This window comes from Aulonocara stuartgranti, assembly GCF_965226115.1.
Source record: "Aulonocara stuartgranti genome assembly, chromosome: 3".
Taxonomy (NCBI): Eukaryota; Metazoa; Chordata; class Actinopteri; order Cichliformes; family Cichlidae; genus Aulonocara; species Aulonocara stuartgranti.
Window position 1 is genome coordinate 13,478,581 of NC_138941.1, and position 16,007 is coordinate 13,494,587.

At 43.2% G+C, this 16,007-nt stretch overlaps 1 protein-coding gene across 2 annotated transcripts; it reads right to left on the reverse strand.

The window, feature by feature from the left end:
- Nucleotides 1-551: 551 nt before the first annotated feature.
- Nucleotides 552-14,961, reverse strand: LOC309702320 (uncharacterized protein). 2 transcript variants are annotated; one of them, XM_082526985.1, is made up of 4 exons: nt 14,911-14,961; nt 9,666-10,262; nt 9,154-9,340; nt 552-637 (listed from the first exon to the last, which is right to left on the reverse strand). In XM_082526985.1, exons 1-4 carry the CDS (start codon nt 14,926-14,928, stop codon nt 582-584), a joined length of 858 nt encoding a protein of 285 aa, XP_082383111.1. In that variant the 5' UTR covers nt 14,929-14,961; the 3' UTR covers nt 552-581. The 2 variants fall into 2 exon arrangements, with proteins under 2 accessions (XP_082383111.1, XP_082383110.1); XM_082526984.1 differs by lacking the exon at nt 552-637 and having other exon boundaries at nt 8,149-9,340.
- Between the last annotated feature and the right edge of the window lie 1,046 nt (nt 14,962-16,007).

Sequence of the window (16,007 nt, forward strand, 5' to 3'; positions counted from 1 at the left end):
CAACTGCATCACTGATTTTATGTAAGACCCTGTGTTTTATTGTATTTATATATTTGTAACATTTGACTCAAACACTTTTGGGAAGGATGAAAATGTTTTCAGGAGGAAGTTTTTCCTTCTGTCCGACTGCAGTACACACAACACTGCGTCTCCCCCCATTATCACACTTCCTCAGGCTGGTGATGAGCGCCCCCTGGTGTCAGTGTTGATGACGTCATGCACAGTGAAACATAAACAGTTTCTGTTAATAAAAAATCATGTGTCCATTTTCATGTTTGCATCATGTTTCTGTAAAATCATCAGCTGTTTCTGAACCTTCTTCATTGTTTGACTCATTCCAACAGCTGTGAGCTGTGATGGAGTCAGAGCAGCTTCATCACTGATGTTCAGGTGAAGCTGAACTTAATAAACTGTAGAAATGATCAGGATTCAGGCTGGATGTGTAAAACACTTCTGTGTGAGGTCGCAGTGCTTCATATGTGTGTGTGGGCTGAAGCACACACGTGTGAGTCCTCAGAGGTTTCACACACATCACTGCACAGCGAGCGCTGGTGAACATCCAGGCCTCCTCGTAGAACTGATCACTGATTGGATCCAAAACATCGATGGAGGATCTGTGTAAGCGCTGAGGATCGTCCTGATGGACAGAACAGAAGGAGAGTGAGACAAGTGAAGATATACTAAACAACACTGTGACATGAACTGAGCCACACAGTTTGATTCACAGGTGATTGACACATTATTTGACCACGAGCAATCTTTTCTGGTTTGACGCCGTCTTTGTAGCCAGAAACCAGCTCTCTCCTCGGCTTCCTCCACTACACGCTTCCCCCACGCCAGTCTCCTCCGTCACTATAAAGGGGAGAGTCATGAGCTCCATCACCCTCACCTGTGCCGTCCAACGTCCCGCCACCAGCCTCCACTGCAGCAGGCCAGAGACCACACCCCTGCCACAATAAGTAAAAGTATATCCTTGCTGTACCCTTAATGCTAAATGTGCTAAATTAACCGCTGCCTTTGCCCCTTAGATCAGAGAGGCTAAGGACAATTACAGGAGGAAGCTGGAGTGGAAACTCCAGCAGAACAGCATGAGAGAGGTGTGGAGGGGCATGAAGACCATCACTGGATTCAGGCCAACCAACAGCAGGGGAGCTGAGGGAGGTGAGAATAGAGCCAATGAGTTGAATCTGTTTTTCAATAGATTCGACACCACAGTGTCTGCTCCCACCCCCACAACCTCACCTGCAGTCAGCCTGGAATCCAGAGCCACACCACTGTGCCAGCCTCTCTCTTCACATGTTGCCTCCTGTGAGATTCCTGACACCCCTCCCCCACCCATCACCTTCACTCAATACCAGGTTGAGATGCAAATGAGGAGACTTCACTCAGGCAAGTCTGCTGGACCAGACGGAGTGAGTCCCCTTGTCCTCAAGACCTGTGCCCCCCAGCTGTGTGGAGTCTTTCATAAACTGTTTATGCTGAGTCTGAGTCTGCAGAGGGTCCCAGTGATGTGGAAGACATCATGCCTCGTCCCTGTACCAAAGACGCCACGTCCCAGTGGCCCCCAGGATTACAGGCCCGTGGCATTGACCTCCCACATCATGAAGACCCTGGAAAGGCTCATCCTGGACCAGCTGCGACCCATAGTAAGACCACACCTGGATCCCCTTCAGTTCGCTTATCAGCCTCGTCTCGGAACTGAGGACGCCATCATCTACCTGCTCAATCGTGTCTACACCCATCTGGACCAGCCGGCGAGCACTGTGAGGGTCATGTTTTTTGACTTTTCCAGTGCTTTCAACACCATCAGGCCGACCCTCCTGGGTGATAAGTTAGCAGCGATGCAGGTGGATGCTTCTCTGGTGTCCTGGATTGTTGATTACCTGACAGGAAGACCACAATATGTACAGTGGGGCAAAAAAGTATTTAGTCAGCCACCGATTGTGCAAGTTCCCCCACCTAAAATGATGACACAGGTCAGTAATTTGCACCAGAGGTACACTTCAACTGTGAGAGACAGAATGTGAAAAAAAAATCCATGAATCCACATGGTAGGATTTGTAAAGAATTTATTGGTAAATCAGGGTGGAAAATAAGTATTTGGTCAATAACAAAAATACAACTCAATACTTTGTAACATAACCTTTGTTGGCAATAACAGAGGTCAAACGTTTACTATAGGTCTTTACCAGGTTTGCACACACAGTAGCTGGTATTTTGGCCCATTCCTCCATGCAGATCTTCTCGAGAGCAGTGATGTTTTGGGGCTGTCGCCGAGCAACACGGACTTTCAACTCCCGCCACAGATTTTCTATGGGGTTGAGGTCTGGAGACTGGCTAGGCCACTCCAGGACTTTCAAATGCTTCTTACGGAGCCACTCCTTTGTTGCCCGGGCGGTGTGTTTTGGATCATTGTCATGTTGGAAGACCCAGCCTCGTTTCATCTTCAAAGTTCTCACTGATGGAAGGAGGTTTTGGCTCAAAATCTCACGATACATGGCCCCATTCATTCTGTCCTTAACACGGATCAGTCGTCCTGTCCCCTTGGCAGAAAAACAGCCCCATAGCATGATGTTTCCACCCCCATGCTTCACAGTAGGTATGGTGTTCTTGGGATGCAACTCAGTATTCTTCTTCCTCCAAACACGACGAGTTGAGTTTATACCAAAAAGTTCTACTTTGGTTTCATCTGACCACATGACATTCTCCCAATCCTCTGCTGTATCATCCATGTGCTCTCTGGCAAACTTCAGACGGGCCTGGACATGCACTGGCTTCAGCAGCGGAACACGTCTGACAGTGCGGGATTTGATTCCCTGCCGTTGTAGTGTGTTACTGATGGTGACCTTTGTTACTTTGGTCCCAGCTCTCTGCAGGTCATTCACCAGGTCCCCCCGTGTGGTTCTGGGATCTTTGCTCACCGTTCTCATGATCATTTTGACCCCACGGGATGAGATCTTGCATGGAGCCCCAGATCGAGGGAGATTATCAGTGGTCTTGTATGTCTTCCATTTTCTGATGATTGCTCCCACAGTTGATTTTTTCACACCAAGCTGCTTGCCTATTGTAGATTCACTCTTCCCAGTCTGGTGCAGGTCTACAATACTTTTCCTGGTGTCCTTCGAAAGCTCTTTGGTCTTGGCCATGGCGGAGTTTGGAGCCTGACTGTTTGAGGCTGTGGACAGGTGTCTTTTATACAGATGATGAGTTCAAACAGGTGCCATTCATACAGGTAACGAGTGGGGGACAGAAAAGCTTCTTACAGAAGACGTTACAGGTCTGTGAGAGCCAGAGATTTTCCTTGTTTGAGGTGACCAAATACTTATTTTCCACCCTAATTTACGAATAAATTCTTTACAAATCCTACCATGTGAATTCATGGATTTTTTTTTTCACATTCTGTCTCTCACAGTTGAAGTGTACCTCTGGTGCAAATTACTGACCTCTGTCATCATTTTAAGTGGGGGAACTTGCACAATCGGTGGCTGACTAAATACTTTTTTGCCCCACTGTACGTCTCCCACAGTGTGTGTCTGACAAGGTGATCAGCAACACAGGGGCACCACAGGGGACTGTCCTCTCCCCCTTCCTCTTCACCCTCTACACCACAGACTTCAGCCACTGCACAGAGACCTGCCATCTTCAGAAGTTTTCTGATGACTCTGCGGTGGTTGGATGCATCAGCAGGGATGATGAGACAGAGTACCGGGCTGTGATCGACTCCTTTGTCACGTGGTGTGAGCAGAATCATCTGCAGCTCAACGTGGCAAAGACCAAGGAACTGATCGTGGACTTCAGGAAGACCAGGAAACACTTGACCCCTGTTTCAATTCAGGGGGTCAGTGTTGACATTGTGGAGGACTATAAATACCTTGGAGTACACATTGACAATAAACTGGACTGGGCTAAAAACACCACAGCACTTTACAGGAAGGGCCAGAGTCGTCTCTATTTTTTGAGGCGACTGAGGTCCTTCAACATCTGCCAGAAAATGCTGAGGATTTTCTATGAGTCTGTTGTGGCCAGTGCGATCCTCTATGCTGTTGCATGCTGGGGGAGCAGGCTGAGGGTCGCAGATGCCAACAGACTTAATAAACTAATCCGTAAGGCCAGCAATGTTGTGGGGATGGTGCTGGACACCCTCAAGGTGGTGTCGGAGAGGCGGATGCTGTCCAAGATAAAGACAATGTTGGATAACACCTCCCACCCACTCCATGACATGCTGGTCAGTCACAGGAGCACGTTCAGTGAGAGACTGAGATTACCGAAAAGCACCACTGAACGACACAGGAAATCTTTCCTGCCTGTGGCCATCTCCCTGTACAACGCATCCACTTAACACACTGTTTGCTGCTACAGCTACACATGTTTCTTTTCCAACTATTTATTTATGAGTGACTTATGTATGTATGTATGTATATATATGTATATATTGTACTATTCTTAGTTAGTGTATTGTCTGTCTTGTCTTAATGTTGGTTTAAAATGGAGCACTGTAACAAAAAATAATTTCCCCCAGGGATCAATAAAGTATTCTGATTCTGATTCTGATTTGGGATTATTCTTATGTCACTGGGATGTTGACCTTTGACCTTCACATTAGAGAGATGGGCAGACATAATTAGTGTATGAATTTTAAAGTAACAGGTAATAAAGAGAGTGTAGCAAATGTAGTCAGGTTTATTACTCTGTATCACACATGAGTGCCCGAGGGAGGCGGGGCTGACTGGGGAGACACAGGAAACAGAGAGACAGGGCTGACTCGACATGAAACGATGAAACGTGGGACACGGGAACAGAAACTAAACACAGGCTGAAATGAACACTGAGGGAGGGAGAACTAAGATTACTGAGAGCCTGATAAATAAGAAGAACAAAAACCAAGAAAAACAAGAGTCAAAGAAAACCAAAAACACAAAGCATTGGGCCAGGACCCACTGCTGTGACATTTATATGTGATAAAAACATTAAAAACTGCTCACATGTTGAAATCTTTCTACGTATACTTTAGGTTCAGCTCTCCAGCCTGGCATTTGGTTAAGCATGATTCAAACATTTGATTTTGTTTAACTGGTTTTAATTATAGTTACTTTTTGTGAACATTTGTTGCAGCATTTAAAAATACATCATTTATTTTCAAACTTTTATTTGATTTAGAGCATCATGTTTGACCAACGTAAATGTTTTAATTTCATATAAAATAACTGAAACAGTGAACTAAATATCTGAAATCTTTCCTTCCTTAAAAGTTATAATCCTACTTAAGTTATAGTGCAAACGCTTAAGCAACAAATATACTTGATGCTAATTAATTAATATTTCCCTTTGATGTTGCAACTATGCGGTCACTTCTGTCTTTAAACAAAATAATATTTTCCAGTTACAGAAATCATAAAGTCCAAACTAAAGTGCTACTGTTGCTATATGCATTTTATATAAATCATGGATGATGGTCCTGACATGAAGGAAGAGAAAGTTACAGGTTGCATCCTTTGACTTTGTCTCCGTGCCTTTGGGCGATTTTCAGAAGGACAGATGTTTCTGTTCAATTCTTAAATCAATTTTTTCAAACACAAACACTATTTTAAAGCTTCTAGAGAGTAAAATATTAATGATAATTATAATAACAATAATAAAAACAAAAGCTCTCAGATCCATCAAACCAAGCAGCAGAAAGAACAATAACTGAAGAGAAAACTTTAACCTTGTAGACTTCATTATGTTCCAGCTGCTCTACAGACGCTGTGACCTCGAACTTAAGCAGGTCGTAACGTATGTGCAGCTCAATAACTTCATAATCAGACCCTGTGGTATTTAGGCAGCAGAACTACTAAGAATAACAACTACAAATAATGTTTTTAGGTTTCTGTTGTACTGCAAGGTTCTGTACAGGAGAACCAAACCAAGAGCAAATATTACGTCTCATTTACACCTGAGCATGAAGAGCCATCAACATTTAGCAAATTGAATCATCTTTGTTTAGATGCAAGAAGAATCATATAGAAACGAAAAAGTAGAAATAGAAATCCAGAGCAAAGATATCCTCTAATTCAGCGTTGCACATGTGCAGCTGCTGCGATTCACGTAAGCATTCGGCTCGTCGCTGTTGCAGATTTTTCTCTCGCTGTTCTGGCTCACAGCGCTGCAAACACAAAAATAAATATCCCCAAAGGTGTGAAAGGGAGCTAATTAGTAAGAGTATTGTTACTCTCCGCAGGAGTAGTCCAGCAGTAGAAATCAGTCCAATAACAAGGTGTGTAACATCTAGCAGGGTGACAGAAAAACCCAGGGTAACTTCTATGGACCTCAACGTCTCTCTCACATTGTGTTTTTTAAACATGCTTCCATTTGTCACTTCAGTCTTTACTCTGAAATACAGGAAGAGAAATCATGGCTGAAACAATTTCTCATGAAACCAGGGGTGTGGTCCAACAGTCAGTTTGGTGAGGAAGGTTCCTAACTACATCGTTCCCTCGCTCACCTGGAGACCGCTGGAAGCACTGTGAGAATCATGTTCTTTGATTTCTCCAGTGGCTTCAACACTATTCTTCCCTCGGTTCTGAAGGACAAGCTGGAGAACTCTGGAGTGGACCATCACCTCACTACCTGGATCCTGGACTACCTCACCGACCGACCACAGTATGTGAGGACTCAGGGCTGTGTGTCGGACAGGGTCGTCTGCAGTACGGGGGCCCCACAGGGAACGGTTCTGGCTCCGTTCCTCTTCACCATCTACACTGCAGACTTCTCCCACAATTCCACCCAGTGCTTCCTGCAGAAGTTCTCTGATGACTCTGCAATAGTCGGCCTCATCACTGATGGGGACGACAAGGAGTACAGAGGTCTGACCCAAGACTTTGTGGACTGGTGCCAGCTGAACTACCTCCAGATCAACGCCAGTAAAACCAAGGAACTGGTGGTAGACTTCCGCAGGCACAAGCATTCTCCACTGCAACCACTGAACATCCAAGGTATGGACATTGAGGCTGTGGACACCTACAGGTACCTTGGTGTTCATCTGAACAATAGACTGGACTGGACTCATAACTCAGACGCCCTCTACAGGAAAGGGCAGAGCAGGCTGTACCTGCTGCGGAGACTCAGGTCGTTTGGAGTGGAGGGCCCACTGCTGAAGACCTTCTATGACTCTGTTGTGGCTTCTGCTATCTTCTATGGTGTGGTCTGCTGGGGCGGCAGCATCTCTGCTGGGGACAGGAAGAGACTGAACAGGGTGATCCGAAGGGCCAGCTCTGTTCTAGGATGCCCTCTGGACCCAGTGGAGGTGGTGAGTGACAGGAGAACGGCGGCTAAGCTGTCATCCCTGTTGGACAACATCTCCCACCCCATGCAGCAGACTGTGACAGCACTGAGCAGCTCCTTCAGTGGGAGACTGCGGCACCCACGGTGTGGGACGGAGAGATTTCGCAGGTCTTTCCTCCCCACTGCTGTCAGACTCCATAATAAAGACTTTAACTGATCAAGCACACACATCCATACATATGCAATAGTACTAAGTGCAATAATCCTTTCTGTCATCGTTGTATTTTTACTCAGTTGTATATAGTATTTGTATTTGTATTCTATTTTTATCTTATTGTATATTTATTTTATTTTATTCTTCTGTATATAGTATTTTATTTTATTCTATTCTGTACAGTTGTGTACTGTATTTATTCTTATTGTATTCTAATTTTTGCCTCATAACTTTTGCACTGTCCACTTCCTGCTGTGACAAAACAAATTTCCCACGTGTGGGACTAATAAAGGTTATCTTATCTTATCTGAGAGAAGTGACCCAGAAGTATCTGTGTAGCAGCCACAATGAATCCAGATCATGACCTTTATTAACTGATCAAAGTCTCTTCTTTCATCTTCTGTATCATTCAGTTTGCATTGGTAATGCCCATTATTGTAACGCTTTTTTAAGACGAGCAAAACTTTATTTCACTTTGGGTTAGCTGGGATAAGTGATGGATGGAGGGAATTTTACTTCAGCCACAGAAATCCTAAACAGGAAGGAGGAGCAGAGTTATAGTGGATCACTATCCAGCAGGGAAACAAGGTTTATTTCAATTTCTTGGCCATGAGTGAGATTTACTGAGTGGGCAAATTAGGGAGACGACACCATCAGATCCCGAGCCCTCCATGTGTTAATCAAGAGACGGCTGCTGTGCTACATCCATAAATAATGAATAAATTAGGAGCTAAAGCTGAAAGGACAGTTTATTTGTACCATCTTCACGCGAACACATTCAAGAACATCACAGATGAAGAAACATTAAAAACTTCCACACTACATAAAGCAAGAAAAATAGTTTTTCTTTCAGGTGGTTTCAGAAAAACAGAAACATCAAACATCTCCAAAACTCTCTTTGAAAGAACTAAAAACCTTTGTTCTCATGGTCCAATCATGAGTGAACTCCCCGATTAAGCCTTGTGTGCTAAAACATGTCAGAGTTTTAAAGGTTAAACATGAGTTTCCAAAACGTTTTGCTGGAGAACAATGAACTATTTGACTGAGTTTCAATCATTTACAGACGAGCAAAACCAGGACAGAGAAAAAAGGACAAAACTGACTCAGTAAAACAACAGAAAAGAAGATCCCATGTAGATCTGTATTATGTAGAAGTTCAGCCCAGCAACCAGTTCAGTTCAACACAAGTTTAAATGATTCTATCTGAACTCTGTGGAGCCTGATCTCAAGCTTTTTGAGTCTGACACAGAAACCAGAGGATCTTTCTGTGTCTTCAGATTCACTGTGATCCAGTGATGGGAGTGATTTCAGCCCTGAGTGATCGCGCTGATGTTTGCACAGAGCAGACAATGAGGTGAATGTTTGGGCACATTGGTAACAGTGAAACAGTTTATTAGTAACGTGGGATCGTTTGTGTGCAGAGTATGATCTGAGATTCCTGAAGCTCTTGTCACACTGGTCACAGCTGTAGTTTCCTTCCATGTGTGCACGTTCATGAATGTTACGACTACCTGACTGTGAGAAGCTTCTCTCACAGTGTCTGCACTTGTGTGGTTTCTCTCCTGTGTGGACTCCTTTGTGTGTTTTAAGCTTCCATGCAGTGGTGAAGGATGACCCACACTGATCACAGAGGTGCTTTTTAACCCCACTGTGAATCAGTTCATGTCGTTTTAACTCACTTGGTGTGGTGAAGCTTCTCCCACATTCTTTGCAGTATTTCAGTTTGTCTCCAGTGTGTCTACGTTGATGTACTTTTAGGGTCTTTTGCCAACTGAAAGTTTTTCCACAGAGGTCACAATGAAAGTCTTTCCCACCACCACAGTGATGACAGGGTTGAGAACTGGATCCATCTGTGTCGCTCTGCTTCTAAACAAAGACACAAAGGCAGTGTAAGTCAGTCCTTCAACATTTGTATCCTGAACGTCGCCTGAAATAAAGAGCATCTCTGCAGACGTCCAACTACATTTGACTGTTTCAGTTAACACACTCAGTTTACTGGGCTGCAATAACTACAATACTACCACCATAATACTACAGTAATACTAAAATCATAACTGAAAGGAAAATCTGAATAATCACTCAGAGCTGCTTTTCCATGCAGTAGAATTGCTAACATGCTAACACAGTTTAATGAGCAGAGTTGTTCCAAACAGTCAGGCTAAAATGACGAGATAACAATATAAATACATACCTCACAGTAGCTGCACTTGTAGAGTCTCTTTCTGGTGTGGATCTGTTGGTGTTGTCTCAGGTGACGTGGAGATTTAAAAGTCTTCTCACACAGGTCACATTGATAAGGCCTCTCCTCAGTGTGGGTAAACATGTGTCGTTGTAAGTCTGTGTGAGTTATAAACTGTTTGCCACACTGTTCACAGCAGTACACATCATGTCTGGTGTGAATGCGTAGGTGTGTATTTCGGTTCCCTCTCTGACTGAAAGTTTTTCCACAGATGTCACAGCTGTATGGCTTAATTCCAGAGTGGGTAACTAGATGCCTCTGTAAGTTGCTACTGTGAGTAAAAGCTCTGCCACACTGATCACAGCTGTACGCTTTAACTCCACTGTGGATGAGTTGGTGTGTTTTTAGGGAACCCTTCAAGGAAAAAGACTTTCCACACAAGTCACAGCTGAACGGTCTCTCTCCAGTGTGGATGACCTGATGCCGTTTTAGTTTAGCCCTCACAGTAAAACCCTTCCCACACTCGTCACAGGTGTGTTTTTTCTCTCCCTTTCTTCTGTGAGGTTTGTCGGCCTCCTGAGAGCGCTGACTTCTGGCTCCATGTTGGTCCTGCAGTGACAGAGATACAAACAGAGGCAGTGAGTGAAATGCAGTCGTGGAACAAACTCAACCTTCAAACTCCATTAACACTAGTTTTAAACCTGAAGGTGGAGCGTGGCACCACCTATACCCACCTGCTGGTAGTTCTAACACATTACATCCAACCTGCTGTTAAAGATAATTCATGACTGTTCAAACACTAAAATCATGCCCATCACTCCTGATTGTGTACACACACACACACACACACACACACACACACACACACACACACACACACACACTATTTTATAATTTAGATTATTTTGTTGTTTCCTATTACATATTTCTATAATTTGTATAGATTTATACAGAATTATTCAGTGATAATAAATCCTATGTTTGTTTATTCTAAAGGAACCCCGTTAGCTTCCACAACAGATTTTGCTCGTCTTCCGTCAAATACTCACATAAAATATTACACAATAAAGTGGATTCAAGATATCCACATAATTTCACTCTTACATCCACAGTGAGGTTTCACAATTGTTCAAATATAAGCAATCAATAATAATAATAATAATAATATTAATAACATTGAGGCACATTACACAAATTTCAAAAACAAATCATGTCTTACAATATTTACAACAACTAAAAGCTCTGTAAATCGGCTTTTAAGTGTTCATTGAAGTTTTGAATAATTCTCTAATTTTTTAAGGCAACTTATTCCACTTAAAAGTTGCTCTAAATGTAACAGTTTTACAAAACGTTACTTTTAACTCGAGCATTTACTAAATTGCAGTTTGTTGAAAACTGTGTAATATGATGATGTATTTCATTTGGATACTGCAGCTGAGCAGAATAAATGTGGTGTGTTTAACAGAATTGCTTTCTTTAGAACTACAAGTAAGCCATAGAATATTTTAGCCTGTACAGGAAGCCAAGAAAGGTTATTATGCATTTTATCAATATTAGTATAGTATGAACATCTTCACACTAATCTGGACGCCTTATTCTGGACTAACTGAAGTCTGTTAAGATCTGTCTTATTAGCTGCTGACCAAATGATTGAACAATACTCCAGATGAGACATTACTAGTGCATTAATGACATCTTTCATAATGAAGAAGTGATACACAAAGAGCATTTCATAGCCATAGCTATGCCTTGTCGGCAGAGTTATGTGACATTAGTGATGTTTGTACTTTCAGCGTTAACTTGGTTTTAAAGCCTTTAAAATATACGCCGTTCAATAGTCGACCTTAATCTGACAGAGAATGTGATGATTTTGTGGATAATTAAAGTCAGTCATATATCCACAAACACAACAAGCTGAAAGTCAGTGATGCTGCTCGGTTTGCAGTCCTGAACATCACGGCACAAGCAGGATCCACTGCACTGTTAATGTTAGCTGTGTTATATTGCTGCCTCTGTTCGCTGGTGTCGAGCCAAACGCACTTTAACGTGTGTTTGAACGAGCTGACGGTTCACTCGTTAAGCTGAAAGAAAGATGCTTTAATCACAGCAGTCACACATGTGTCCACTGCACCATCTGGAACTCTTCTTGTTTACACTCGTAATAACACAAACACTAAATCCTGCTTCTCTGGTGCTGTTGTGTAGCAGTGTGTACACCTGAGACTGTCACCTGTCTGTCTGTCCTGCACTCTCTCTCTGTTTCTTTCTCTCTGATTGTGGAATAAAAGTATGAACATGTGTTTATAAGTTACACTTGTGTTTGAATCCTGCAGCTTATCACACATTTGATTTCCATGTGTGACGACTGCAAGTGTCCAGAGTGAGGACAGACTGAGGGAGCCACTGCTGCACATCATCTGTGAGGCTTTGCAGCCCTGATGATCCACCAGGACAAACTCAACAGTGTGTGAGGAAGAGGAGGAGGAAGAGCCAGCAGCAGCTGACAGATGGAGAGAATAGACAGACTGTTCCCTGTTTGTGAAGGACTGCTAGGAAAGTTTAACACAACTGTCTGTGCTGAATCCGTCTTATTAGGTAATGTTCAAATAATGTGATCATCCCAGTGTTTCCAGTGTGGGAGAAAGTACTCAGGGCCTTCAAGTTACACACTATGAAAGACAGCAACAAGTTTAATGTTCAGAAACCTAAAGTCTGTATCAGCAGCAGGATGGAGCTAAAAATAAATGTTGGTTTCAGTTCTATGAAGCTTTGAGTCTGTGAAGGTTCTCAGTCATCCAGGTCATCGTAGTCAAAGGAGCTTGCAAAGAAAAGCGTCTGGACTTCTTTAAGTTACTTGAAGACATTTCACCTCTCATCCGAGAAGCTTCTTCAGTTCTCTCTCTTCACTTGCATACCCACCACGGAGGCCGTGGAGACGGTCAGAAAACGACTACAAGAAGACAGCTCCTTGGAGGACAGGACCAACTTCACAGCCGATCAGATTTGCACACTGTTAGACCTCTGCCTCACCACTACATATTTCAAATACAACGAAGGCTTTTACAGACAAAAACATGGCTGTGCCATGGGCTCCCCCGTGTCACCTATTGTAGCCAACCTTTACATGGAGGAAGTGGAAAGGAAGGCTCTTGTCTCTTTCAAAGGAAGAGTACCCAGCCACTGGTACAGATATGTGGACGACACCTGGGTCAAAATCAAGACACAAGAAGTGGAATCCTTCACTGCGCACATTAACGCTGTGGATAAAAACATCAAGTTCACCAGGGAAGACACAAAGGATAACTGTTTGCCTTTCCTGGACTGCGCTGTGCACATTGAAGAGAACGGCAACCTCAACATCGAAGTTTACCGGAAGCCCACACACACGGACCAGTACCTCCTGTTTGACTCCCATCACCCTCTGGAACACAAACTTGGAGTAATTAGGACCCTACACCACCGGGCAGAACATGTTCCCTCTAAGCCTGAAGGAAAAAAGAAGGAACACACACATGTAAAGGAAGCACTCAAAACGTGCGGCTATCCTAAACGGGCGTTCTTAAAGTCAGCAAAGAGGCACAGAAAAGAAGATCAGACACCAGCGAGGGAGGATAAGAAGGACAGACGCAACAACATTGTCATCCCCTATGTAGCCGGTGTATCAGAAAAACTCAGGAGAGTTTTCTCCAAGCATGACATCCCGGTGCATTTCAGACCCAGCAACACGCTCAGACAGAAACTGGTTCACCCGAAAGATAAAACGCCAAAACACAAACTTAACAATGTGGTGTATGCTGTACAGTGCAGCGAGGAATGCCCAGACCTCTACATTGGAGAGACCAAACAGCCACTTCACAAGCGCATGGCACAACACAGAAGAGCCACCTCCACAGGACAAGACTCAGCAGTCCATCTGCATCTTAAGGATAAAGGTCACTCTTTCGAGGATGCCAATGTTCACATTTTGGACAGAGAGGACAGATGGTTTGAAAGAGGAGTGAAGGAAGCCATCTATGTCCACTGTGAGCGACCATCTTTGAACAGAGGCGGGGTTTACGACACCACCTCTCTGCCATCTATAATCCAGTTTTGAGATCCCTTCCCAGACGCCTTAACGCCCACTCACATCCTGGGCCATCTGATCTCAGGAATTCGCATGATAAGGTGGGGCCAGGTTTCACAATGAACTCACCCGAAACTCTGGCTGATTGGGACCCACACCCAGTTTCACACCTTGGCTCAGGCGATTAGAGGATCATCAGGGGGTCCTTTTGTCCCTCTGTGGGGGGTCACTCCCACTAGGTTTATATCTGGGACTCTCCACCATTTGACCTTAGAACTGAAGAAGCTTCTCGGATGAGAGGTGAAACGTCTTCAAGTAACTTAAAGAAGTCCAGACGCTTTTCTTTGCAAGCTCCTTTGACTATGAAGCTTTGAGTATTTTGGATCAGTAGCTGCTGTGTTTGTTGCATCATGTTGCTGTAACTGTTTATATGCTTTATATATTCTGAGCTAAGTTGATCTATAGTGTTACATCATATTCTATAAGGATGTTATGTGTTTGTAGACCTTCTGCCCAGTTTGACCCATTTAGCAGAAGTCAGCCTGTTTAAGGCTCTGATATCTATTCTGTGTGACTTAAAGCAGTTATGACATGGTCTGATTTTCTCACCCAATAAAGGAATATTTCATATATCAGTCTACTCTTCATTTTATCAGAAACAGTTATCACAGCTCCTACATTTGCTTTTTACGCATATATGTAAGCATTGAGCCAAATTTAGTAATGCCAACAATATAATAACTATAATATTGGCCATATTATATTTACATTACCACAGTGAGATGACTTTAGTCTCATGAACAACATCAGCTAATTGTTATTTACAGCTAATCTTAAACGACTGTTCAGCACAGAAATGAAGCCCAACAATCATGTTTCACAGTCCTGTGGTCTCAGCCTCAGATACTCATCAAATCACACAGAGCTCATGTAGAAACAAATGAACTAAATATGTTCTCCTTCATTTCTGTCAAACACAGCTGTATGAAACGTTTCCAGCTGTTAGTACATAAACACATAAACAACAGCTGCTTGTTTCAGTGAAAATACATTGATGGGATTTTAATAAAGTTGTGCAGCTGTAAAGTATTTTGTCTGGTGTCAATTCTATCGTCAGCTACATCGTTATGGCAAATGTTCAAATGTATATGGTGATAAATATCTTTGGTCATATGGTCCTGCTCTGTCTGTCACCTTCTGTGTTGAGCTCATTGTTTTCCTCTGTAGTGGCTGAGTCCAAGTAGCTGAGAAGTCCAAGTAGCTGAAAATGTTCCTCTGCTGCTCCGTCAGACTCTCCTCCTCCTGCTGATCAGCTGGGACACAAAACAGATCTTTGTTAGGCTCCACACTGCACTGAAGAGTCAAAGTGTCTCATATGTTCATCTGACAAGTAAAAGAACACATTTTTGTTTCCCGAGGTGGGCAACTTGTTGGAAACAAACACAAAAGGTTTGAGCACTGATACCTGCCATTGCTGGCATTGAAAGATGCAACGCCAGCAATGTGGATTGGTTTGAGTCTTGACAATCCACATTGCTGGCATCTTTCAATATGTTTGAATGCACCAGTGTAAGTGCAGCCACTCAGACTCAATGTGTTCATAGAAACAGGTGCACATGTGTCACGAGTTCATCCAGCAGTAGCTATGGCACTTGGCCACAGGGGGCAGCAGTGGACTGACCTCCATTTGAGACTGCTCCAGCTGCTCTGTGACAGTCAGTAGATCTGCTACAAATTGCAGACCATATGCAAGTTTTGGAAATGACATTATAAATATTCCTAACTTAGCCACGGCAGCCATGTTGATGTATTACCTATATTGGCTGAAAATGTTCATTTGCAGAGAAAAGACACAGGCAGACTGTGCTTACAGGACAACAACAACAACAATCTTTATTTATAGAGCACATTTAAAAACCAACGGCATGCCAAAGTGCTTAACATAGAACAAATTAACACAAGTATAATCAGAGTCATAAAAATAAAAGTGTAGAATTATGTTCACAGGAAAAAGCCACCAATAGAAAAAATATAACTATAGCACATAGCTATAGCACAATATAACTGTGCCATCAACACACAATGGGGATAAGACATACACAGCGCAAATAAAAAGCAAGATAGGAAAATTAGTAAAATAAATCACTGCAGACAAGGCCAGCATTTAACCGGTAGAAAACGCAAGATTAAACAAATACGTTTTAAGCCGTGATTTAAAAGATTGAATAGAGTCAGATGCCCGAATGCAAATGGGAAGGTTGTTCCACAACTCTGGTGCGGCCAGGGCAAAC